Source organism: Octopus sinensis, unplaced genomic scaffold, assembly GCF_006345805.1.
Source record: "Octopus sinensis unplaced genomic scaffold, ASM634580v1 Contig14925, whole genome shotgun sequence".
In the NCBI taxonomy this organism is placed as follows: Eukaryota; Metazoa; Mollusca; class Cephalopoda; order Octopoda; family Octopodidae; genus Octopus; species Octopus sinensis.
Window position 1 is genome coordinate 80,802 of NW_021833441.1, and position 25,467 is coordinate 106,268.

Here is a 25,467-nt window from a genome sequence, read left to right on the forward strand (position 1 = left end):
TACTACTACTACTACTACTACTACTACTACTACTACTACTACTACTACTACTACTATCATCAAAAGTGATTTGAATATTACCTGTTGTCACTTCTATTCTCTTGTTCAGCTCCAGCCAAAACCTCCTCTGGTATGTTAATCAAATTGTTTATGGACCGAAGTGTATTATTCGCAGACACTTTCGGTATCAATGACACCATTTTCTCATGAATGCCTACAGCCAAGTCAACATCAACTTCTTTGAAATATATTGATTTCTTTGATATATTTAACATCTCTTCCGAAATATTGTCGAAGTTTGCTGGAAAATTTAACATGAAATTTAAATAAATTACAGTCGCCTTGAGTTGAAGTATTAGAAGAAAATTAAGTGTTACTTAACAATTAATGAATCACCAGAATTTAACTAACAACTCCGACTCTAAATAGCACAAAGATTGCTGAATGCGTTCAGTTTATCAGTTGTATACTCAATGTTATACATCGTTAGTGTCTCCTTCTTTGTAACATTAACTTGAATAGTGGGGGAGTTATGGAACCTTTAATTGTTGAGTAACACAGATACTTGATGGTGGTGGTAGTGAGGGCTGTACGTACATTAGGGTGAAGCGAATAATGCAACTTTCGAAATTGGTAACCAAGAACCGATATTTCGTTGCGGATTAGGGTTAACAAAAGGCGTATCACGATCTGTGCGGTTTAAATATGTTTTTCAGGCTCCGCAACGTCATTGAAAGTTTTGAAAATTGTTATTTTTGGTCGAATTTTGGATTTCATGGATTATAAGTTGTAACGAACACATACTTCTACATGGCGCAATGCAAAACAGTAAATATAGTATCCTTAACAATTTGCATACCAAGTTTCAATAAAATTGACTGATATCTTGAGGTTCCGAATTGAATATAAAGAGAACGGGTGTGTGAACTTCACTCCAGTACCACTGCAAAGGTCGTTGCGTGTGGTCGTACGTCGTACGTGTGTGAAGTTGTCTGCTTTGTGCCTTGACTTTAGGCCATTGCATCAAAATCAATAATCGTATTAAATTTAGTGTTGTTTATATTTAGTGATGCCTCATAAATCAATAACGCATCATGATATTGACATTTTAAGCGTGTTGCGGAGCCAAAAGATATAACAGACAGAGCTTGAGATTTTAACAAACTTGTTTTTCAAACAATTTTGCAAAAGAAAATTAATTCGTAACATCGAAGGTGAAAAATAAAATGAAGAATGGCAAATGTGTTATAAACTGATTTTTTGCTCATTATTAAACATTTCAAGTGAGCGGCGGAGCTTGAAGATGTAAATTTTAGAACTTTAGAATTTAACAGAATGGTTTTTAAAGGATTTCGCAATAAAAAAATATATTCTTAAAAACATATTCCGAAAATCTGTGTAAAAAGTTTTTTTTGGTTCACCCTAATGGCAACCAATGAAATTCGAAACTTCAGCGAATTTGAACCAGAGCGTAAAGACGGCTGAAATACCTATTTCCTTACTACCCACAAGGGGCTAAACACAGAGAGGACAAACAACAGACAAAAACGGACTAAGGCGATTATATCGAACCCAGTGCGTAAATGGTTCTTATTTAATCGACCCCGAAAGGATGGAAGGCAAAGTCGACCTCGGCGGAATTTGAACTCAGAACGTAGCGGCGGACGAAATACCACAAATCATTTCGCCCGGCGTGCTAACGTTTCTGCCAGCTCGCCGCCTTACTTAAAAATTGATAAATTTTCAGGAAGGTCTAATGAGAAATTGAAATCATCACATCACTAAATGCATATGAAAATCTATTCAATTTGACAGTGCCATATTGACATTTGAGAGAAGTAAATTGCTTATATTCTATGACAAATAGGCATGTAGGGTGCGTCATTGAAGATTTAAATGTTTTATAACGTAATGCATTCGAAGGGGTATGTACCAGTAATATCCCTGTTGTTTTCCTGCTTCTCTATCTACTCAGCCTCTCTCAAGAAGGTTATCGAAAAAGTAGTTTTAAATGATATAATAATAAACCCAACCCGCCTAAGTAATAAATTCTTTCATAACATTTCCGTAATGGTTTGCCGTTGGACGAGATGAATACATTGCTGGAGAAGTCGAAAGGGAGAATACGGCGCATTACATTTTGGTAGATAATTTTAATTACGAATGAACACTCACACACACACACACACACACACACATGGTGATCGTAATGGAACAGATATACAAAGGCATACACACAGATACCTCTTCTACTACTTCTGCTATTGTAAATGTCCTTCGAAACTATTGCTCGCTCACCTGTATCGATACTTATTACGATGTCCTTCAGTCGTTGAGTGATCCAATCTGTATTGTTACATTGTGACATGTCTGGTTCTTTCCAGATACCAGTAAACGGTGAACACTTTGCTGTCGTCATATATTGACTTGATGCCATTTCTGAGTCTCTGGGAGAACTGAAAAAATAAATGTGAAATTTTGTCAGAAGAATTTCAGTTTCTTCTTATTTTATCGATCCCAAAAGAATGAAAGGCAAAATCGACTCCGGTAGCATTTGAACTAAGAACGTAAAGTCGGAAGAAATGTCGCTAATCATTTGTCCGGCGCGCGTTAACGATTCTGCCAGCTCGCCACCATAAAGCTTTATCTAATATTGGCTTCAAATTTTGGCACAAGGCCAGCAAATTCAGGGGAAGAGATAAGTCGTTTACACGAAACCCAGTGCTCAATTGGTATTTATTTCATCGACCCGAAAAAATTAAAGGCAAAGTCGACCTTGGTCGAATTTGAACTCAAAACATAAAAAACGTTTAATCTATCGTGTTAATCTATAAAGCTGTTATTTGCTCTACCAAGTAACATTCTCTAACAATAGGATGGCGCTGAAAACTTCAAAATTTGAGTTGAAATAAATGAAAAGAAACGAACCAGTATCTTGTTGCTAAATATGCATGACATGGGATTTCTGCAGTAGTTCCTATTTTTGTCATTGGCCAGGAGAAGGTTTGACTGTTATTTGATGTTGTGCTTTCATCACAAACCACTGAAAAGAAACAAAACATGGATATGAGAGAAGTCAGTAGTAGTAGTAGTAGTAGTAGTAGTAGTAGTAGTAGTAGTAGTAGCAGCAGCAGCAGTAGTTGCTGTTGTAAATAGTTTGGACGTGCTGGCTGATTTGAAGACAATGTGCCATGAAGTGTTGCAAACATATATGGAGAGCGATATACTCATACGCTATGAAAAAATCTTCAAAATATGTTAGAACATGTTGGAATTGTTAGTCTTCTCGGGGAAGCAAATATAATATTATATATATATATATATATATATATATATATATATATATATATATAAAGGCTTATCTGTGTGGTAAGAAGCTTGCTTCCCAACAACATGCTTCCAGGTTCAGTCGGACAGCGTGGCACCTCGCTCGGGCAAGTGTGTTCTAATATATCCTCGGGCCCACCAAAGCCTTGTGAGTGTATTTAGTAGGCGGAAGCTGAAAGAAACCCGTCGTATTTGTCCACTACCATTGCTTTACGATCGATGTTGGTGTGTTTACATCACCTTAACTTAGAGGCTCGGTAAAATAAATCGATAGAATAAGTACTAGGCTTACAAAGAATAAATCCTGGCGTCGATTTGCTCGACTAAATTTGGTGCTGCAGCATCACCGCAGTCAGATGATTGAAACAAGTAAAAGTATATATATATATATATATATATATATATATATATATATATATATATATATATATATCATATATATATGCATATATACATACGCATATGTACATACTTACATTATACGTATATATATATATATATATATATATTATATATATATATATATATATATATATATATATATATATATATATATATATATATATATATATACATATGCATATACGGGCACAGGACGTCACAAAACGTAAACAATAAAAAATACGAAGTACAAGTACATGTATATATATGTATGTATGTATGTATGTATATATATATTATATACATATATTATTTATATTATTATATAATTGAACGCCACGCATCCTCTTCCAAGTAAGTTTTATCATAATAATTCTGATGCACACTCTATTCTATCCTTTTACGTTTTCGTTTTTCTCTATTCCTTTCTCTTATTCTTTTACCTCCTCTTCTGCCACTATTCTATTTTATTACTCTTTCATTTTTCCCTCTTCCTTTCTCTTATTCTTCTACCTCCCGCTCTCCCCTCCTATTTTAATCATTTATCCTATCTCCAATTCTTTTCTTCTCCACTTCACAGTTCGCTGCCTGTCACTCTCTCTCCCTCACTCTCCCAACGTGACCATCGGCCATCTTACTTCTCTTAAGTTGTGTTTCTTTCTCTGTGTTGTAACTGGACCAAGAAGAAGAAGACGTATTCTTGTCTGTCTCCTGTCCAAGCTTTTTTTTCACGCGTTCGCCACCACAACCTCGTTGAGGCTTAGCACTTCCTGTTTGTTTTCACTGTCCTGTTTTTGTTACCAATTTTGACCACCCGCCCATTCCTAAATTTGATTTAACTTTGCTTTGCGGGAGCAACTGTTTTATCGAAGGCGTATCTTGTGAAATGCTCGAAATACGGAAGTAGAAAAACAGCCGTTTAAAGAGAGTAATAATGTAATAAATTTTGAAGATGTATGATTGTCGATTCTTCTTTACAATATCTTGATGATATATGTATACAAGTATGTATGATTATGCACGCACAGACACATACACACACATACATACCCACACACACATATACAGAGTGTCTCCAAAGAATGTATACACACATTGAATGATTGTGAAGTCAGTTCTTATAATACATTTCACTTTCAGACGGATTTTATTTCTTCATGAACGCTTGTTTTGAAACCTATGATCATTCTGTTTCAATTCCTGTTGATATCGCAAAGCAATCGTGTCTCAAACATCAAGGATCCTCGTAGTAGATATGACCAAAGCCTCGATCATCTTCCAGTGGCTTGGATTATCCATTATCGCAGCAGTTAAAACTGTCAACTGGAAGTCACTATTTGTCCGCTGAAGCAAAATTGGAAATAGCGTATACCTATACACACGTTCATATGTACGTACGTTCAAATACAGGCACATACGTACATATACACACACATATATATATATATACACTTAATATATATATAATACACTCGCATGCACACACATACATAGGCGCAGGCGTAGCTGCGTGGTAAGAAGTTTGGTTCCCTACCACATGGTCTCGGGTCCATGTGAGTGGATTTGGTAGAGAGAACATGGAAGAAGACCATCGTATATGATAATATCTTTTATGCTGGGCATACATAAACTTCAGATTGATTTGGTGGTGGTAAAAAGAAAGGAAAGGGAGCCGAGTGAGTGTTTCTCTTCTATGTTTGTTGGACGTGTCAGTTGTGATTGAGTATCTATCGTTCCTAGTTCGAAAATGAACGTGACCACATAACACAAAATAAATTTGTGCTCAGGAAAATTATTTGCAGCACTAAATAATTTTCCTGTTCGAGTAAATGAAAGCGCACGATTTGTGTGAATTTTTCAATCCAGTGGAGCCTGCACCTTCTACTTCTATACATAAGGAGAATACATTTTGCCTCGAGGTAATTGGTATAATTAAAAAGAAAATGTAAATAAATAGATCTGTATGATTGTGTGTGTGTGTGTGTGTGTCCTGTGGTATTATCTACTGATGATGACGATAACGACAACGGCGAAGATGATGGTAATGGTGATGATAAAGCTAATTATGATGGTAGTGGTGATAAAAATAAGAGACACAATACTTACTTTCATCAAACAATCTATGTGACTTTGCTGAACGCCGACGTTGCGCAAAGTTTGGGATGTGTTTAAAACTTGGGAGATATTGCGCAACAGTTGTTTTTTAGATGTCTTGCTATATGGCTTGGAGTAAATTGCAAATATCGTCCGGTTTCTGTCCAAACTGAAATAAGAATAAATACACGTATATAGAAGAGATAAAGGAATAGATAGATAGATAGATAGATAGATATATAGATATATAGATAGATAGATATAAGATAGACATAGATAATAGTCCTAATAACAGGACCTAAATTGCACCATTATATAAATCTGACCATTGACTGAAAAACTTCCATTTACTGATTATGGATAACAATGTATCAACACTGATGCGTGTCGACCACAGTTTCTTTACTTTAGTAAGGCTGTTTAATTCTGCTACTTATATAAAATAAGATTAAAATTTCATAGTAAACACGTAAACATGGCTAGTCATACGCTCACATGTGCGCTCGCGGACCCACGTGCGTACTTATACGTCACTATGAAAACGTACACATCTTCACTCGCATTTTTCGCCAAATATATACGCATATATATATACAAACTCATACACACACACGTGCGTACCGTAAAAGTTCATACATACGCACAAGAAAAACCATGGTTAAAGGTAACAGAAAAAAACATAAGGAAGTATACAAAGCATAAAAACCACGTTCATATACGGACATGCCCTTATGCACTCATACACACACACGCCCATATATGTACATACCCGCACATGTTTATATACGCATACACACACACGCATATACGAAAAATGAATATACATATGCCCCCGCCCCCCAAAAAACTAAAAAAATGGAAAAATACTAAGTAAAAACGTCTATATATATATGCATTCTTATGCCCGCACACACGCACACATCTAAAACTGCCCACTCATAAATATTCACACACGTGTACAAATGAATCTATATACACGTCTATATAGGCACAGGAAAAAATGCAGGATAAAAAAGTACAGAAAAAATTATTACGTGTGAAAATATAAAAATATATGAAATAATAAAAGGTATAATGAGATAAAAAAACTTTTTGGGACATAATATGGAAAGCAAGTTCTATCTGTTTTCTTTAGGGGACCAAAAACGTAACAAAAATTTTGTCACGTGTGGGCATGATCCGAAAAGTTCTGCCCCTGAGTTTAGACATGTAGTAGGGTCTAAGCTGCTTTTCCAGATAAGCCATCTCTCCATGTCGCATAGACCGCACTTTCCGCTGCCGTTGGTGTAGGGCTTACATTTGGCCAAAATCTTCCAATGGATGTTATAATCGACACCTTTATCTTTTAAAGACCAAATATGATTAGATAATTTTGTCGCTTTTCTTTTTTTTCCAGTGCCTAAAACTCAGGGTGTGGTTCTTGAACCTGGTCTTGAAATTACTCTCTGTAAGGCCCACGTATTTCTTCGTCGAAACGGTGTCTTTAGTGGTTATAGAGTCCACGGTAGCTTCATAGATGATGGTCTCGGACATGCAAGCTCCATTTAGCGGGCACAATTTTTTTATTCCTGCATGAACAGCTGTTTTCCTGTGGTTTTTGTGTGTTATGTGTGATTATATTTTTAAAATTGGTAGTTGAACTAAAACTAAATATTAAATTGTGTTTATTGAAGAGTTTCCTATAAGTATGGTTAACTAGAAAATATCTATCTATTAGTGTTAAGAAATATTTACCTATATTGAATGTCACCTCGGGTGAGTAAGGGGGTGTAAACCAGATGACCTTCCTATTTTATTCTCCTCTTCTTTACTGTTGGTTAGTAACAGGTGTATATTTTATTTTTCCCTAAAACCACCATCTTTTAAAGCCTTATTATAAACTGGGGCAACGCTATTAAAAATGTCCTTATCGGAGGAGAGGCTAGAAATTCTCTTACTATTATTTTTAACTAAATTTTTGAATACTATAGGGGTATGGGTTGAACCTACATTAATATAACTAAGTCTATCATTGGGCTTCATATAAGGCTTCTAAATATTCTTATTTAGATCTAAGGAAACGTCTAGGAAATTGACAACCGTCAGGTTAGTATCTATAGTTATACTAAGTCCGAAGTATTTCATAAATTGGATAATATCCTTCCTAAAACGATCCTGTGCTGCTCCATTTGTATTAGCGGTTAAAGCGAGGGCATCATCTTTGTAGATGGCGAAATATACGTCAGGAAATGTCTTACCTAAAGTATCTAGGAGAAAAAATCCAATAAGATCGCAAATGCCTGCTCCGTCATATGACCCCATGCTCACATCGAAAGCTCCCTCTGTGTCGGTATTTTTTACCCACTTTGCGTTCTCACTGAAAAGTAAGGTCTTTCTAGCATGGAAGATTATGCCCTTATCATTTGTACTGATTTCTATGAAGTCGCTGGCGAAGACGAGGGCTTTATCTAGCAGTTCTTTAGAGATAGAGGCATAAAAATCAACAATAACGAATTGTGTAAACCTCGCTTTTTTCTTATTCTTAATTGCTTTAAACCAGTCTACGACTTCTATACTATTGGACCATTGTACCAGCATAGTAGCGGTCTTAATTTTCGCATTTATTTGATCTAAAATTTCTTTACTAATAATCTCAAGTTCTGACTTAGCTGGGTTGATAAGCCTACATTTAGGGTTGGAAAGGAAGTTATCTTTGTGGTCTTTAATTGTAATAAAGGCCTCTTTTGGGGGAAGGACTTCTATTTTTTTTTATCTAATTTAAGTTTAGCGGCGATAACGCTAGCTTCTTTATTAATTTCATTATATGTCTGTGGTCTAGCCTTAGTGTAATTATTAATGATGCTGTTGTGTAAGAGTTGTGAATATTTGCTGTTATCTACCAGGTATAAGTTCTTGGTTTTATCCGAAAAAAGAGCTTTTTTCTTGGAGCTTTTCATATGTTTTATATCTTTTTTCAATTTATGCTGGAAATTGCTAAAAGACTTGCGAAATTTTATTTTATTCATAAGTTTCAGTAGGTCCGCTTCGAAATCTGCCAAGCCTTTAATCTTGGGAAGGAAAGTTTTAGATTTTATACGATAGAAAGTATTTTCCATGGTGTCCATTTCTGTATTAAAAAAGAAAGCTTTCCATCTCATGCGCTTAATTAGATCAGTAATTTTCTCTAAAAGTTTCTTTGAATAAAGTTCCCTTGATGGGATTGGTATGTTTTTCATGGAATAATCTATGTAATATGCGTCCATATTAAATTCTTCTGTGTGTAAGAGTCCTCAACCGATGTTAGGCGATAATCCCCAAAAAAGCCGTATTAGCTCTTAGTGAAGAAAGCGTCGTCCGGGAGGTAATTTATTGGTAAAAACGGTAAGATAACAAAAGAAAGAAAGAGACCTCAATATTATGTAAATAGAGGAAATTTATCTATCTATCTATCTATCTATCTATCTATCTATCTATCTATCTATCTATCTATCTATCTATCTATCTATCTATCTATCTATCTATCTGTCTGTCTATCTATCTATCTATCTATCTATCTATATATCTATCTATCTATCTATCTATCTATCTCTATCTATCTATCTATCTATCTATCTATCTCTCTCTCTCTCTCTCTCTCTATATATATATATATATATATATATATATATATATATATATATATATATATAGTTTTAAAGATATTCAACGTTGAGAAAGATGGTGTTTTGCAACGCAGGACTTGATTAGCTTAATGTTATAGCGTTGCTATATATATACAGTTCTCTCTGTATTTTTATGTTTTTGTTTACTCCTTTATAATAATATACTGATAAAACACTTAAACATTTAATTGAAAGTTTGAATTTGTATATTGTGTGTCACAAGTACAACATTCTTTATTATTGTGATATTTAAAGCGTACGATAAAAACAGGAGTGGAATGTTTGGAACAAAAATAAACAAAATTTGAATAAAAGTGATAAAAGATTTTGCTTACCCACAATATTCAATTGTGAAGGTTCCCGTCGTGGTTAACTCACGTTCCATCTGCAAGAGTCGTATATATATATATAATATATACTTACATACAAATACACACACACACACACATACATATATATATATAATATATAATATATATATATATATATATATATATATATAAATAAATATATATATATATATATATATATATATATATAATTGAGGGTAAAATTAATTAGTTATTAATCAATTTCACCAAGTATTCAGTATGCAAAGGGACCATTTAAGGCGAATTCAAAATATTACATTGTATAAAAGGGCTTAGTAAAATAAATTACTTTGCCACATACTGAACTCATTAGAAATAGAAGCCAAAAAAAAGATCTTTTAGCCATTTCTAATACTTAAAGAAAATTTCTCTCAGATAGTGTTTACTCAAAATAACCCACGAAGGTATGGGGGTAAAAACATTAAAAAATCACAAGTGCAAAGATTATTTGAAAACGTACGTTTCTAGATCAGCCAAATACAATTCGACATTTCTTTTTTTTTTGGCTGCTATTTCTAATGAGTTCAGTATGTGGCAAAGTAATTTATTTTACTAAGCCCTTTTATACAATATATATATATATATATAATATATATATATATATATATTATATATATATATATACATGTGTGTGTGTGTATGTGTGTGTGTAAACACAAAGCCAGTCAATAATGATGTGGCGTTTTATTTACTGTCAGTCAGAATCGGAGATAATATAACGGAATATAAAAATGATGTATTCCGACTAAAGATAAGATGGTGGATAGAATAGTCTTTTTATTGACCAGCACAAATATCACATTCAGTGAGATTAACAGTTTCACCTATCACTAAATGGAGTTGATTGTTTGAATTTCATGAAATACAAGTTATTCTTATTCTCTTACTACCGTCTACTTCATGTTCATGTCTCAGCATATTTACAGGTCAATATAAAAGTCCGTATATACTTACATACGTACAAATTATGTACATATCGGTTATATTAGATAGCCCATGTTCAATTTCTACCAACTTAGGCCTGATGTGGAGGCCGTGAATTTGAGTTTGGTTTGATGAGCCTACTCTGACAAATTGGTTCTAACTGGCTTGGCAGAGGGGTACAATTTTTTATACTCTTACCCAGGAGTAGTTAAAGTGATTAAGTCAATACACACACGCACATACAGCCATTACTTATTTTATTGATCCCGAAAGGACGAAAGGCAGAGTCAGCCTCGGTCGAATTTGAACTCAAAACGTAAAGACGTACGCAATACCGCTAAACATTTTGTCCGGCGTGCCCACGACTCTTCTAGCTCACCGAGAATATATAGTGAGTCAAAATAATAAAAATACCAACGCCATAAATACTGGATCTGTATATATATATATATATATTATAGGCGCAGGAGTGGCTGTGTTGTAAGTAGCTTGTTTACCAACCACATGGTTCCGGGTTCAGTCCCACTGCGTGTCACCTTGGGCAAGTGCCTTCTACTATAGCCTCGGGCCGACGAAGGCCTTGTGAGTGGATTGTAGACGGAAACTAAAAGAGCCCGTCGTATATATGTATAATATATCTATATATATATATATATATATAGTTTGTGTGTTGTGTGTGGGTTGTTTGTGTGTTTGGTTGTCCCCTAGCATTGCTTGACAACCGATGCTGGTGTGTATGTCCCCGTCACTTAGCGGTTCGGCAAAAGAGACCGATAGAATAAGTACTGGGCTTACATAAGAATAAGTCCCGGGTTCGAGTTGCTCGATTAAAGCGGTGCCCAGCATGGCCGCGGTCAAATGACTGAACAAGTAAAAGGGTAAAGAGTAAAAGAGTATATTTATATAATATACATATAATATAATATACATACATATATATATACATATATTATATACTATATATATATATATATATATATATATATATAGTATATGTATGTGTATTTAACATGTATTTATATATTTATGTATTTATGTGTTTGAGTGGATCAGGCGAAACTTCAAGTAGCTGTTGTGTTAACGAAATCAATATTTACTAAAGATATTGAACCCCTTATTTGTTTGATGCTTTCCTTTTCTTCTGTAAGCGTGTGTGTGTGTGCGGGGCGGCGTGTGTGTGCGTGTGCGCGTGCTTATATGCGCAGAAAGAAAGAGACAGAAAGGAAAAGAGGGAGAACAAATATCTACTCACAGCTTTTGATAAGTTCTCAGCAGAGATTTTATATTCGCTGAACTTTTTCAAAGTCAAATGGAATACGAAGAAATTGGTCCAGTCTATGGAAGGATAAAGAAGATAATCATTGCCTTTATAAATGAGGCACACATCAAAGATTCGCACAAACCGACATACGTAGATAAATATACAATCTGCATAATCACATATACACTCAAAAATACATACATACATATACACATACATACATATACATACATATATGTTTGTGGGGTGTGTATAATTAACGAGAGAAACTGAAAGTGGACTTCTTCAAAAGTATTTTTATCGGCTGATAAATTGGAGACGCTCCTGCCGAATGTCGTTAACTAGTTGTTCAATGGCTGCTGGTTGATGGTTGGAGCCTATGTCGATATAGAAGCTTCCTCATTTGGTTTGTGGTAGGGTTTAAATTTGGTTGTATTAAGGTTCATGTTATAACTAGGAAGTTGACTTCTTTAAGGTCGGTACTAACTGTGGTTCTTAAAATTGGCGTAATGTTTTGCATAAGGTTTTCCTTATCCTATCCATAATGTGTCCGTTTTTATTGTCTACCACTTCCAGGCCATCGTCCCTATATAAACCTATGTTGGCTTCTTTTATCTCTTTTCCAAGGATATTTAGGATATAGAGGCCTAAAAGCTCAGCCATTATAGCTCCATATTGCCATTTCAAATAGATCGTACTTATCCTTTTTTTACCCAATAGGAATTATCATGAAAAAGTAATAACTTCCTTACGTCATAATTATATCTACATCAGTGTTTGTTATGATAATATATGCCTTACTATATTCAAGTGTCTTTTGACGAACGCTTTAGGAGATCGAAGGGTAAAACTCTACGAGTGGTAAATCTCATTTGACATCGGCTTCAGCCACCCTCCAGTAGTCATTAAACAACTAGTTAACAACATTAGCAGGCGCGTCTCCAATTTATTCTCCGATAAAGATACTTTTGAAAGACCACAAGTTTAGTTTCCCATACTGAACCCCCCCACACCACCACCACTATACTGCTGCATTAGAAAGGTCCAAATTCAATAATAACATAAACTACATTGAACCAAATATACATAGACCATGAAGGCGCAGACAGAGGAATCTCTTAGGATCTAATCCCCCTTATAGCAGAGTTATGAAATTCTTCATACAGTGTTATGAAATTCTTCAAATTAATAGACAATCCATTCTTGTATTCACACAACTACCACAAGACCTTCAAAAGAAAAATTGTTAAACTCAGCCTTAGTTGTTTCCCTAATATAGGGTCAATAATACTCCACCACAATAAAAATACACACGCCTGAAATATTCCCGAAAGACAATGTAATGGTAGATATCCAGATCGCTGTCCTTTAAGAAACAACTGTCAGGAAAAAAAAAATATATATATACAAGACCAAAATCATGGATCCCAATGAAGTAACAAAGACGCATATTGGAGTGACGGGCAATTCGTTGAAGGAAAGATATATTCAACACTTGGCCTCATTTAGGGACAAAAATAAAAGACATGCAGCATTCTTTTCCAATTTGATATGGACATTGTAAGAAAGAAGAATAAGTAGTCCCCAGATAAGATAGAACATCATTGCTAAAGTCAGAAAATATAGAAAACACTAAAATACTAAATATCATACAATCAATAGACTACACCCTAAATATTGGGGACGAAACCTTTTCTCTCTACATACACAAGCAATATCTCACACTTAGACACTTCAAAGAGGAACCACCACTCGCGCTGCTTAGCCAACAAGGATAGTTTCTTTTCCTGGACATGAAAATTGACTAAATACCACACAAGAACCCCGCAGCTAGAAGAAACATGTCCATATGACGAACTACCTCAGCACACACACATACTAACATCACATTTACCTAGAATACAATATAAGGTAAACAAATTTAACCTCCAGCATGACCGTTTTCCTCCAAAGTGAAATAACCACTCAAATGTGCCACCCAAGAGTAGCACACCTTGATTTATTATTTTCTTTACGAGATTTTCTTCGAATTCACGAGAGTTTGTGTTGAACACTATTCCTCCATGTGATCAACTTGAAAAATTGTTAAAATAATAAGATATTGTCCTTAACATGAAACTAATGGTAGTTTTAATACGCAAATAAAGAATTCTAACCCCCAATGGGGTGTTGAGCACTCATTCTCGTCGTTCGCAATATATATATATATATATATCTACATACATACACACAAATATGTATGTATGCACGGTCGCATGGGTGTACACATATATACACACATGCAAACACATATACATACAACAAAATATCTTCCCATATAACTATCATACTATGTTCTTATTAACTATTAATCTGTAACAAATCAGGTTTAGTTATCTTAGGCAATAAATAAGACTTACCAAGGAAATCATTCTTGTTACATAAGTTTCCGACGCAACAACCAACACAAGAAGTGCCATTGGTCCATTTATTGCAAGTAAGGGTATTGTTTCTCATAGCTTCAACACATTTTCTGTATGTGCTGCAGGACTTTTCAATCTTCATTGTAACACCGTTCATTGACATTGCAAATCGGCATACTGGCTGTAATAATAGATATAAAAATGATGTACTACAACCATAACATTTACTACTATGACTACTGCTAACTACAGCAACAACAACTCTAGAAATGTTTATCAAGCAACAAGGTTTAATCATTGCTTTAAAAATAGCATAAAGCAAGAAATGAAACCGAAAACAACTTGTCAAAGAATTGAAAATTGACAACATAAGTAATTCTCTGTAAAATTTATGGTGATTTACGACTTATAATAAATAATGTTTTGAATACTTACATTATTCAAAGTTCTCTGATCACATGTAGATATGACCATCGAGTCACGGTTCAAATCAAAACCACTTCACTCTGCCACCCACCATAAAACTTAAGATAGGTAAAATAATCCCAATAATTATGTATCATTCCGCCAAAGTTTCCTCTGCATCGGGAATGCAAACGGGGATTTTTTTGATACAACATTTACGAAACATTTTGCGTACAAAACTCACCAGCAACAGCAAATCATACACCCGTACCCAAAGCTGATAATTAAATAAATTTATCAGATTGAACACCTCAGGCTTTGCAAATAAAACAGAAAATGCATAAATAGACACAAGAGAAATATGCTTTTATTTTGCAAGTATATTTTATGGTCACGAAACGAAAGTAGGATATATAAAATGTGGAGAGATCATAGCTAAGATCCAAATGTATCATCGGACCTCACTAAACTTAATAAAATACATTCTGAAAATAAAAAATATCAGAAATTGAGAACATTTAAAGGGGAAAATGCACCACAAAATACAATTAATGATTTCATACACCTAACAACGATAAAAGCAAAGGGAATGTAGTTCACGAAGTTAGTAATATATGTAGCCTTAATTTGAGCCTGAAACTCGGGTCTTTCAAACTAGGAGAATTTTCAGAAATAAAAATGCAGATCTCTGAAACTGAGTTACGATGTCATGCACAAATAACCAATAGAAACTGCACATAATACCGGTAGCCTGGCGTCTTCAAAAAAGCCAATGAAGTCGGTGATTGGAAACGAATGAAGCTTTAAATAAGCTAAGTCAGTTTCAAGAAAACAGAAAGGTCTCAGAGCAGAACAGACAATGAAATAGAGAACAGAGTGCAGCCATGCACTTATATCAAACTCTATTCTCCTATATTCCCGTATATCAGTTAAGGTGAAGCATTGATCTGTGTCATTACCAATGTACTGGAGTACAACTACGTGGTCAGACATACGCCTGGCAATTTCAAATCGTGTTTTAGCTGCGTTTTAAACGTATTGCTTGTGTCTTTTCCACTTGAAATAATACTAAATTATGTTCTGAAGTGTTTGTTGTACTACTTGATGTGAGCGAAGATTTAATAAGCTTTCAATTTTTCATTAGTAGAGATATATAATATTTCTCTGTTGTTGTACCTTTCAACCTCGTCTATCAGACAGTCTCTTTTGCTATAGAGACCAGACAAAGGATAACTGTCATTTGCTGCCTTAACTAATTCATTGATCCGTATTTTGTAATCTTTGCGAACTGGCCACGTCCGACTTCTAACTACCCCCTCTAAGTCTAGCGACTCCAGATCATTCTACAAGGAACCTTGATCTCAAGTTGCCTCCTGGTCACGTACATTCATACATCCCACTCTAAGTACAGCTATGTTTATCATAAGTTCTTGTGTTCGATTCTTGGGCAGGGTTCAATGTTGTTTCCTTGCACTTCGTTTTAGTCTACTCAAGTAAAAATGGATCCCAGCTTAGTGTTTGTCATCTATTTCTCCCTTCAATCTTCAGATATTTGTTGTCCCATTGAGTCATGGATAAGAAGATCAATAAGGTGTTCATGTCTACATAGGCACCTACAACAATTAGCGAGTGACAGTTACGGATATATCTTAACGGAAAAGAAGAAAATAAGATCCTAGTTTACCTCTGCTCCTGGACAACTGGTTACAGATGACTCATTGCACGTCATCTTTGAACATGTTTGACACTGCAAATTCCTTTGAAATAACGAGTAATCTACAGAATATAAGTAAATATCCATATTTTACGAACCAAATAGTGTGATGCATAGCAACAACAAGAAATATTTGCTTTCTGATGTAAAGAAATGTATATGTATTAGAGTTGGAATCAATACATGTTCGCTATATAAACCAAATTATTAACAAAAGCTATAAACCTATTTTTATATTCATATGGAAATGTTTAAATTATGTCACAAATTCAACTGAGAAAAGCATGGAAGCTACCTGTTGCCCTTTTGTTTTAGCATTCTGATCTCACAAAAACGTGAAAACTGTGGAACAAGTCAAATAAAGGGATGAAATTCGAAAGTGGTAAGTGATGTTGCAGTGGGAACTCCCTTATAAAACCCGGGGATGTCATTTAAATTATGTTACAATGTTATATAGTATGTGAAAAATGCTATAATAGGTGAACTGAGCAACACAATATTTGAATAAATAGGAAACTTTATCACTGATATGGTGGTATTCCAAATATATGCAGGTTATATATATATATGAATGTATGTATGTATGTATGTATATGTATGTATGTATGTATGTATGTATGTATGCATGTATGTATGTATGTGTGTGTGTATGTATGTATGCATGCATGCATGTGTGTATGTATGTGTGTATGTATGTGTGTATGTATGTATGTCTATGTATGTATGTATGTATGTATGTATGTATGCATGCATGCATGTATGTGTGTGTATGTGTGTAAATATATATATATATCTATAAATGTAATATGTGACAATTATTCGGTAGCCATGATAAAACACCGAGTTTCGGATGTCGGGGTGGAAATTCACGCCGCCATCTCTTCAGTTATCCGGCCATCAGAAAGAAATGCCATATATATATATATATATATATATATATACAGATATATATCACATACATATATATATATACACACACATGCGGTGTCATCGAAAAAGGTTTCCGTGCTTTTCAAAATGAAATAACTAAGTCTGTATTAAAGGAATTTTTCTGCGTAGACAATCTTCTTAAGAACCCCCCCCCTAAAAAGTCCATAGGAGTTAGATCAGAGATTCTAAGTGGCCACAGAATAGGACCATTCCTTCCAATCCAGCGGCCAGGAATCTGTTGTTGAGAACTTGTCGCACATTGTGGCTGTAGTGAGCCGGTGCTCCGTCCTGCTGGAAAATTACACTGATTCTCTTTTCTCTTTCAACGTCTGCAATTTGAGCTATTTGAGGGAACAGATAAATTTCTAGCATGTCCAAGTAACTAGCGCCTGTAATCGTGTTTTCTACGAATATGAAAGGGCCAAGAGCACGATCCTGCAGGAGTCCACACCATACATGAAACTTGGGCGAATCACGGACGTACTGGAAAACTTCATGGGGTTATTTAGCTTCCCACATCTGACTGTTATATCGCTTAACACAACCATTTATGTGGAATGTTGCTTCATCACTAAATAAAAATTATGTTAAGATAACTATCATCGTCATCAATTTCTCTCACCATCGTTACAGCAAATTTAGCGCTTTCAGGCCGATCAGTCTCCTTAAGTTTACGTCTCATTTGAATTCTGTAAGCATTCAGTCTTAGACCGTTTTGAATTGTTGTTTTAGACATACGAAACTCCAAACTGCGTCGATTGATGGACTTCTTAAGACAAGGCAAACATAACAGTCTCAAACGCTCCACACACTTTTCCAGCGTGCGAGGCCTGCCTGGAGATTTCTTAATATTTACATTTCCAGTTTCTTAAACCTGGTTAAACCAACGAACAGTGGTTTTGTCTATAGGGGAATCTTGTCCGTAAGTACGCCTAAAACGACGTTGCACTAAAACAACGGACTTAAACTCAGCGTACCACAACACATACTGCACTTTCTGCTGTAGAGTCGCCATGATTGCCGTGGAGAGACTGTCCAGACGCTCGCTAGTGAAATAGTGATTTGAAGGACAACGCAGTGGCAAATATCAAAACACCTACAGTTGTTATACAGTCGAATGTTGATTTCATACGGATCGCTGGCTTATAGCTTGAGTAATTGACAACTAAAATCGCGGAAACCTTTATCGATGACCGTATATATATATATATATATATATATATATATATATATATATACGGTCATCGATAAGGTTTCCGCGATATATATATTATATATTAAAGATACTCATCTTTATATCGCTGGTTTAGCTTATAATTGCTAAAATCGCGGAAACCGTTATCGATGACATATTTCTTGTATATATATATATATATATTATATATACGGTCATCGATAAAGGTTTCCGCGATTTTGTTGTCCATTACTCAAGCTAAAGCCAGCGATGTTATAAAGATAGAGTATCTTTATATATTATTATATATTAGATATATATATATACATATTTATAATATATAAAGATACTCTATCTTTTTCCCCCTCTCATGTTTCTTCCATTTTCTCGCTCCCCTCTCTCACATTGCTTGTCCCTATCTTGTCCCCTACAAATCTCCCCTCCTTCCATGTGACTGGTGTTCGGCCAGCCATGAATCTTGCTTTCTTGGCCTGACTGCCGCGCCGCCAAGACTTCTTGTGTCCATCTCGTTGTCCCTGCTTTAGGCTTTCACTCATACACGCCAGCTCAATTTGAAGTTCTCAGTCGAAAGACACCCGTTGTTATTTCTGTTGTGTATCGCAATTCTATACCATGTTCTCCGTTTCTTTTGTTTTGTCTTTGTTGCCGTAGACATTCGCTATCTTTCTTACAATAGGGTTTAATGCTCTTAGCTGAGATTTTTGGGGCCAACCAATCGAACAATCTCAAGTGCAACTGCCCAAAATGGTCGTGATTCTGGAACTTGACTGAGGAATGAAACCCACGAAGGCCCGTCTTTTTCTGCTGTCCTCCTAATTGTTGTTCTCTTGTCCGCTTTGTGTCGTCCATCTGTCCGAATGTTTTAATGTCTTTTTTAGTTTTTGTTCCATTTATATATAATATATATATATATATTATATATATATATATATAATATATATAATATATATTTGTATATATATGTATATATATATATAATATAATATATTTATATTTATATATATATTATATGTATAATATAAAATATTATATATATAACATTATAATATATATATACACACATATATATATGCATATATATATACATATAAATATATGTATATATATATATATATTTATATATATATGTATATATAATATTAATATAATATAATATATATATATATATATAATAATATATATATATATATATACATATATATATATAATGCATTATTAATATAATATAATATAAATATATTATGTATATATATATATGTAATATATGTAATATATATATATACCTACACGCACAACACACACCACATATATTTACCTACATATATACATACACATACATATATATATATATATATATGTGTGTGTGTGTGTGCATATGTGCATGTCTCTGTCTACCTGTCTCTCTCTCTTTCTCTCTCTCTCTATATATATTTATATATATCTTCTTCATTGAAGACTTTTACCAACCTCATATATGCACACCAAACTTTCCGATCTGCATCGGTTAAACTATCTGTATAGTGGACAATTGGATCAACGACATCTTAGAGCATCATAGAACATCGAGTGATCCAACTTAGCAACGAGTCGACACTCACTCAATATTTCCACTTCACCGACCACTCTGCGTAACGCCTCTCGGTTTTCGATTTAAACCTTCAACACCCGATTACCCATCTCTCATTTCTTTAGGGAAGAAGAGTATATATTTTGTGAAAACTTGTCCGCCTTTTGATTTAAATTCCCCCCTCACATTTTTCATCTACATTTCAACTCCCCACCATCTACTGTACCAATATATGCTTTACTTCTCTGCTTCGATTATTTTCTTTTTCCTGCTGCACCACACCCACTAACCCTCAGCCACACATTATTTGTCCCTGCTCCCATATTTACACTTTATACACACTTCACATGCTAGCTCACAGTTTCTACATACATATCTCAATTCGGCAGCACAGTTAGTCTCTTCACACTTTATTACACCTCCCCACATCTTTCCCATTGGACATTCTATCTTTGACACATACACACTGGTACATAGACTCATACACATTCAGTGTGAGCAGCTGAGACTGTGGGTGTTATCTAGCTATGTTGATCTTGGTATACCCCTACATATCCTGCCAGTTTTAGTGGTAGATGCCTCAGGTACCTCCAGCATATGTCCTATCAGAAGCTACTGTCAATACACTTTCTGGCTGGACTCCCAAGTGTGATCAACTGAAACTGTTATCTAGCCATCTGTTCTTGGTCAGCCCCTAGATTTCCTGTCAATTTGCATGGGTTGAAGAATTGGTCTTGCGATTTTCTCGTGTGACATTCTAATCGCATGCCCGTATAACCTGAGAGGTAGTGCCTAAATGTAAAAAACGATCGACTCGATCTGGAGAGACTCTGTCATCTCCAAGGTACGCACTGGGTCGAGTAAAGTTACTCCAGAGATTCTTCGGAGAAATCCCATTTCAGCCGCTTCTATTTGCGATCAAACCCTTTCGGTCGTTAGCCAACATTTATGACAATAGGTGAGGATCGGCACGAAAACCAAACTAAGGATAGCACGTTCCGCCGAGATTGACTTTGCCTTTCATCTTTCAGGGTCGATTAAATAAGTACCAGTTACGCACTGGGATCGATATAATCGACTTAATCCGTTTGTCTGTCCTTGTTTGTCCTCTCTGTGTTTAGCCCTTGTGGGTAGTAAAGAAATATGTATTCCGTCTGTCTTTACGTCCTGAGTTCAACTTCAAGTCAACTTTGCCTTTCATACTTTCGGGGTCGATAAATTAAGTACCAGTTGCGAACTGGGGTCAATCTAATCGACTGACCTCCCCCTCCCCCAAACTTTCGGGTCTTGTGCTTAGAGTAGAAAAGAATAAATCCACACACTGGTTCTATTTCACTTTATTATCCGTCCCTTTGTTAAAAATGTGTTAAAAAATTAACAAAACGAATGTTCGATGAAACGTTCGGCTAATCAATCAAACAGTTATGATTGTTAGAAACCTTTTGTTGCCATTCATGACCTCCTCAATGAGTATTTGAATGTTTCCGTTCTATACTTACATAGTTGTGAGTGAGAATGTACATGAGAGAGGAAGGGAGTTAGAAAGAGTGTCTGTGTGCATGTGTGTGTGTATGTGCGCACACATTCATGCATGTGTGCGCTGTCGTGTGTCTGTTTGTGTGTGTGTATGTGCGCCTGCGTGTGTTTGTGTGCCGATGACGGTTTGTGTGATATCATTGAATCTGTAAGTGCATTAGAGAGAAAATGTGAATGAAAAGCGTGCGAATGGTAAAACGTTTATTTCTCATATCTTTGTCTATAGTTTCCCTTTCATAAGACATGATATTGTAAGCTCCAGAGAATAACCCGGATTTTTGTTCGTTTCAATAATAAAAGAAAAACAAGCAAGGAAAGTTTTCCTAACCTTTACATTGTGCATAATTCAGTATAGGGATTGTTGCGCCTGTAGCATCCTGACACTTGCCTCTGACAGTCACACTTCTGTTATAGACTTTTTTAATATGATTTACGAAGGCTGGTAGGTGACATCCACACGTCATAATCTTATTGTTTTCGAGGTTACTGTAATTATAAAAAGAACTCTAACTGAATGTGCTTCAGACGAACAGAGAAATTCCTGTTAGATTTGACAAGAAGCAAAGATTAGAAAATTCGAACAGGCGTATAAAAGTTATGACATTCATGGTTTTTTGCTTCCAAATTGTTAATAACATCAATAATTTGAAATGGTTTCTAGTGGAAAGTGAAAATATTTTACGCTTCTATTAATTTTTAGCTTACATATTGAATAATAAGGTATCTTTAAATAAGAAGATTTCTATTCACTTAAAACGATACCATTTTATTGTGATTTAGGGACATTTTGGGGACGGAAATTTGGTAGTAGCGACTTTGTGCCGCTCTCTCTGAGAAAAACTCATTTATATGGGAGGTTTTGGTGCTAAGAAGGTTGTGTTTATTCTGTGCGGCAAATATTTTTTAAGTCAGAGATGGACCAGTGCAGAAACTGAAAAATTACAGTGTTGTACTTCGTTAAGTTTCTGCGGCACAGACATGTATAGTAATGTGCTTATTTAACAAGGGAGAATTTATATACATCTTTCGAAATATCAATTTAAATCTTTTCAGTTTTTCAAACAACACGGCAATAATGGTTTTAAATTTTGGCACAAGGCCGGCAATTTAGGGTAGGGGGTAAATAATGAAGTTACCTGAGAGGTAAAAGAAAAATTAAACAGGGCATAGCAGCAAAAGCTTGCCGCATAAAACGGTAGGAAAAACGGGAACGCTTCTTCCAACAAAATAGAGAATTCAGAATAAACACAAAACGTTTTTACAGAGAGTTAAACAAAGAAGACTATATCAATAGACATCATGCCAACGACATCAGTGATTCAGTTATACTGGGAAGCAATATGGAACAAACCAAAACAATACAACAAAAATACTTAGTAAATTAATAGGGAAACGGGTAGGAAGAATACAACAGAACTACAGATATGTCCCACAATCACAAGCCAAGAGATCACGGACAACTGAGGAGTACCAGCCACTGGAAAACTTTAGGAATAAAGAAGGTTTCCAACTTCTAGTTGAAACACCCCAAAAGTACCCATAACCACGCAGCAACAGCATTCAATTTATTGATGAACCAGAATCAACATCAAACTGAATGCTGGAAAAATAAAGATACCGCACTGCCACAAAATTATAGACCAATAATATACCTATCAACATCAAACGAAACCCTAGCATCAGTAATCCATAACCGGCTTATAAAGCATCTGGAAAACTACAATGTTTTACCAGAAGTAAAAAAAATGTATCGGATAGGAATGCATGGCTGTAAGGAGCAACCTCTGGTAAACCGAGCCATTACAGAGGACTGTAAGAGGAGAAAGACAAACTTGAACATGACTTGGATTGATTACCAGAAAGCATTCGACAGCATTCCACACTCATGTATACAGGAATTTCTCCACACGAATAAGATAGCCTCACCACTACCAAAATATTTTAAACACGCAATGGCAAATCGGAAAAATCAGTATAACATTAAAACTTACCCTACCCCGTTAGAAGAGGGATTTTTCAGGGAGACTCACTGTCAGACCCCTGCAGTACTGCCTTTCTCCGCCCCCGCTAACAGACTTGTTAAGCAAACCCACTATGCTATGGACAAAAAATAAAACACCTCCTGTACATGGGTGACCTAAAGATTTTCTCTAAAAGTACTATGGAACAGAGAAACCTTACCAAAATTGTCCATAGTTTCAGTAAGGACATAGAAATGAGCATGCGGCTGGACAAAATGTGCCAGATTCACACCGAGAGAGGCAAATTAATCAGTACTGAAAACTCTGCACTCAACATAGACACAGAAATTAAAGAATTAGACCAAGATCGCTTATTCAAATATCTGGGAATATACGAAACAGCTAAAATACAACACAGAGAAATGAAAGAAACTTAGGAGAGAGTATTACAGAAGAGTTAAACTAATATTAAACACTGAACTTAATGCTAAAAAAATAAGATAATAGGGATAAACACGCTAGTCATACCAGTCACAAATTATAGCTTTAACATAATAAACAGGAAGATCAGTAAATTGAGAAACCTGGATAGAAAATTAAGAAGACTACTAACAGCGCACCGAAGTCACCACACCAAAGCAGACGCAAGCATAATATATTTATCCCACTTAGAAGGAGATTGTGACCTGATTCAGATAGAAAAATTACAATAAAATAACAACTGTTGGACTAAGGAAGTTCTTAGAGACAAAGTGTGGGAGACTATTGCATGTAGTAATGCAACACGAGAATGAAACAGAAACAAAGTTCACTGATACATTGATTTCAGATGATAGTATGGCGGAAATATTCAAAGAGATAAAAAAGAAACCTATGAAAATAGAATTACAAAAGATACTGAAGAAGAAATGAAGGGAAAATCACTCCGTTGCCAATATCTTGCAAGGCTTGACCAAGAGGAAGTGAGCCTCAGTAAAAGTCAAAAATGGCTCAAAAGCTCAGGTCTAAAAGCTGAAACGGAAGGATTGATTCGCGCTGCACAAGACCAATCTCTCACTACAAACAGTTATAAAAACAAAATAAGGAAAATAGGCCCCAACACCAAATGCACAACGTGCAACCAAGACAATAAGACAGTTGAGCACATCGTTACGTGCTGCCCAGTCTTTGCCAAGTCTGAATAGATATACAGACACAATAAGGTAAGCAGTTATATCCATTAGACAATATGCCAAAATTACATTAAAACTGACAATAGGTGGTATAAGCATATGCCAAAGAAGCTACAAGACAACGATCAGGCCACAATCATCTGGAATAGGACGGTTCAAACCAGCAAAGAAATGACAGCTAATCACCCAGACATGATAATCAAGGATTGGGGAAAACATTTGCTTACTGATAGACGGTGCAGTACCTTCTGATAAAATAGATAAATACAATCCTCTTAAGTACGAAATAGCCCGGCTATAGTAAATGAAGAAGGGGAAGATAGTGCCAATTGTTGCCAGGTCCTTGGGAACAGTATCAGAAGGAATCAAGTGGAATATAGAGGAAATTGTAACAGAGTGCCTATCAGAACTGTTACAAAAGGTTTGCCTCCTTGGCACAGCCAGATTAATCAGACAAGTATTTGCTGAAAAGAACGGATAGCATAGTAGCCTAGGCTGCAGATGGAAAGCCCGCTATGCATGCAAGACTCCGAGAGTTCAAACAAAACCTGTGATAAAAAGAAATTTGATAATGGAATGTATGAAC

At 35.3% G+C, this 25,467-nt stretch overlaps 2 protein-coding genes across 2 annotated transcripts in view; both read right to left on the reverse strand.

Moving 5' to 3' along the window:
* The window catches only part of LOC115230210 (adhesion G-protein coupled receptor G6-like), a 31,472-nt gene extending 29,035 nt beyond the window's left edge, over nt 1-2,437 (reverse strand). The window contains exons 1-2 of the mRNA XM_029800414.2: nt 2,299-2,437; nt 92-301 (exon numbers count right to left, since the gene is read on the reverse strand). Coding sequence (XP_029656274.1) covers nt 92-301; nt 2,299-2,437 — 349 coding nt within the window. The remainder of the gene's footprint in view (nt 1-91; nt 302-2,298) is intronic.
* LOC115230211 overlaps nt 1-25,467 on the reverse strand; it is a 34,553-nt gene that overhangs the window by 392 nt on the left and 8,694 nt on the right. The window contains exons 2-10 of the mRNA XM_029800415.1: nt 22,077-22,234; nt 16,491-16,582; nt 14,399-14,582; nt 11,991-12,073; nt 9,779-9,828; nt 5,815-5,971; nt 2,929-3,043; nt 2,299-2,456; nt 82-301 (exon numbers count right to left, since the gene is read on the reverse strand). Of these exons, the coding sequence (XP_029656275.1) occupies nt 2,987-3,043; nt 5,815-5,971; nt 9,779-9,828; nt 11,991-12,073; nt 14,399-14,582; nt 16,491-16,582; nt 22,077-22,212 (759 nt within the window). The 5' untranslated portion in view covers nt 22,213-22,234 and the 3' untranslated portion in view covers nt 82-301; nt 2,299-2,456; nt 2,929-2,986. The remainder of the gene's footprint in view (nt 1-81; nt 302-2,298; nt 2,457-2,928; nt 3,044-5,814; nt 5,972-9,778; nt 9,829-11,990; nt 12,074-14,398; nt 14,583-16,490; nt 16,583-22,076; nt 22,235-25,467) is intronic.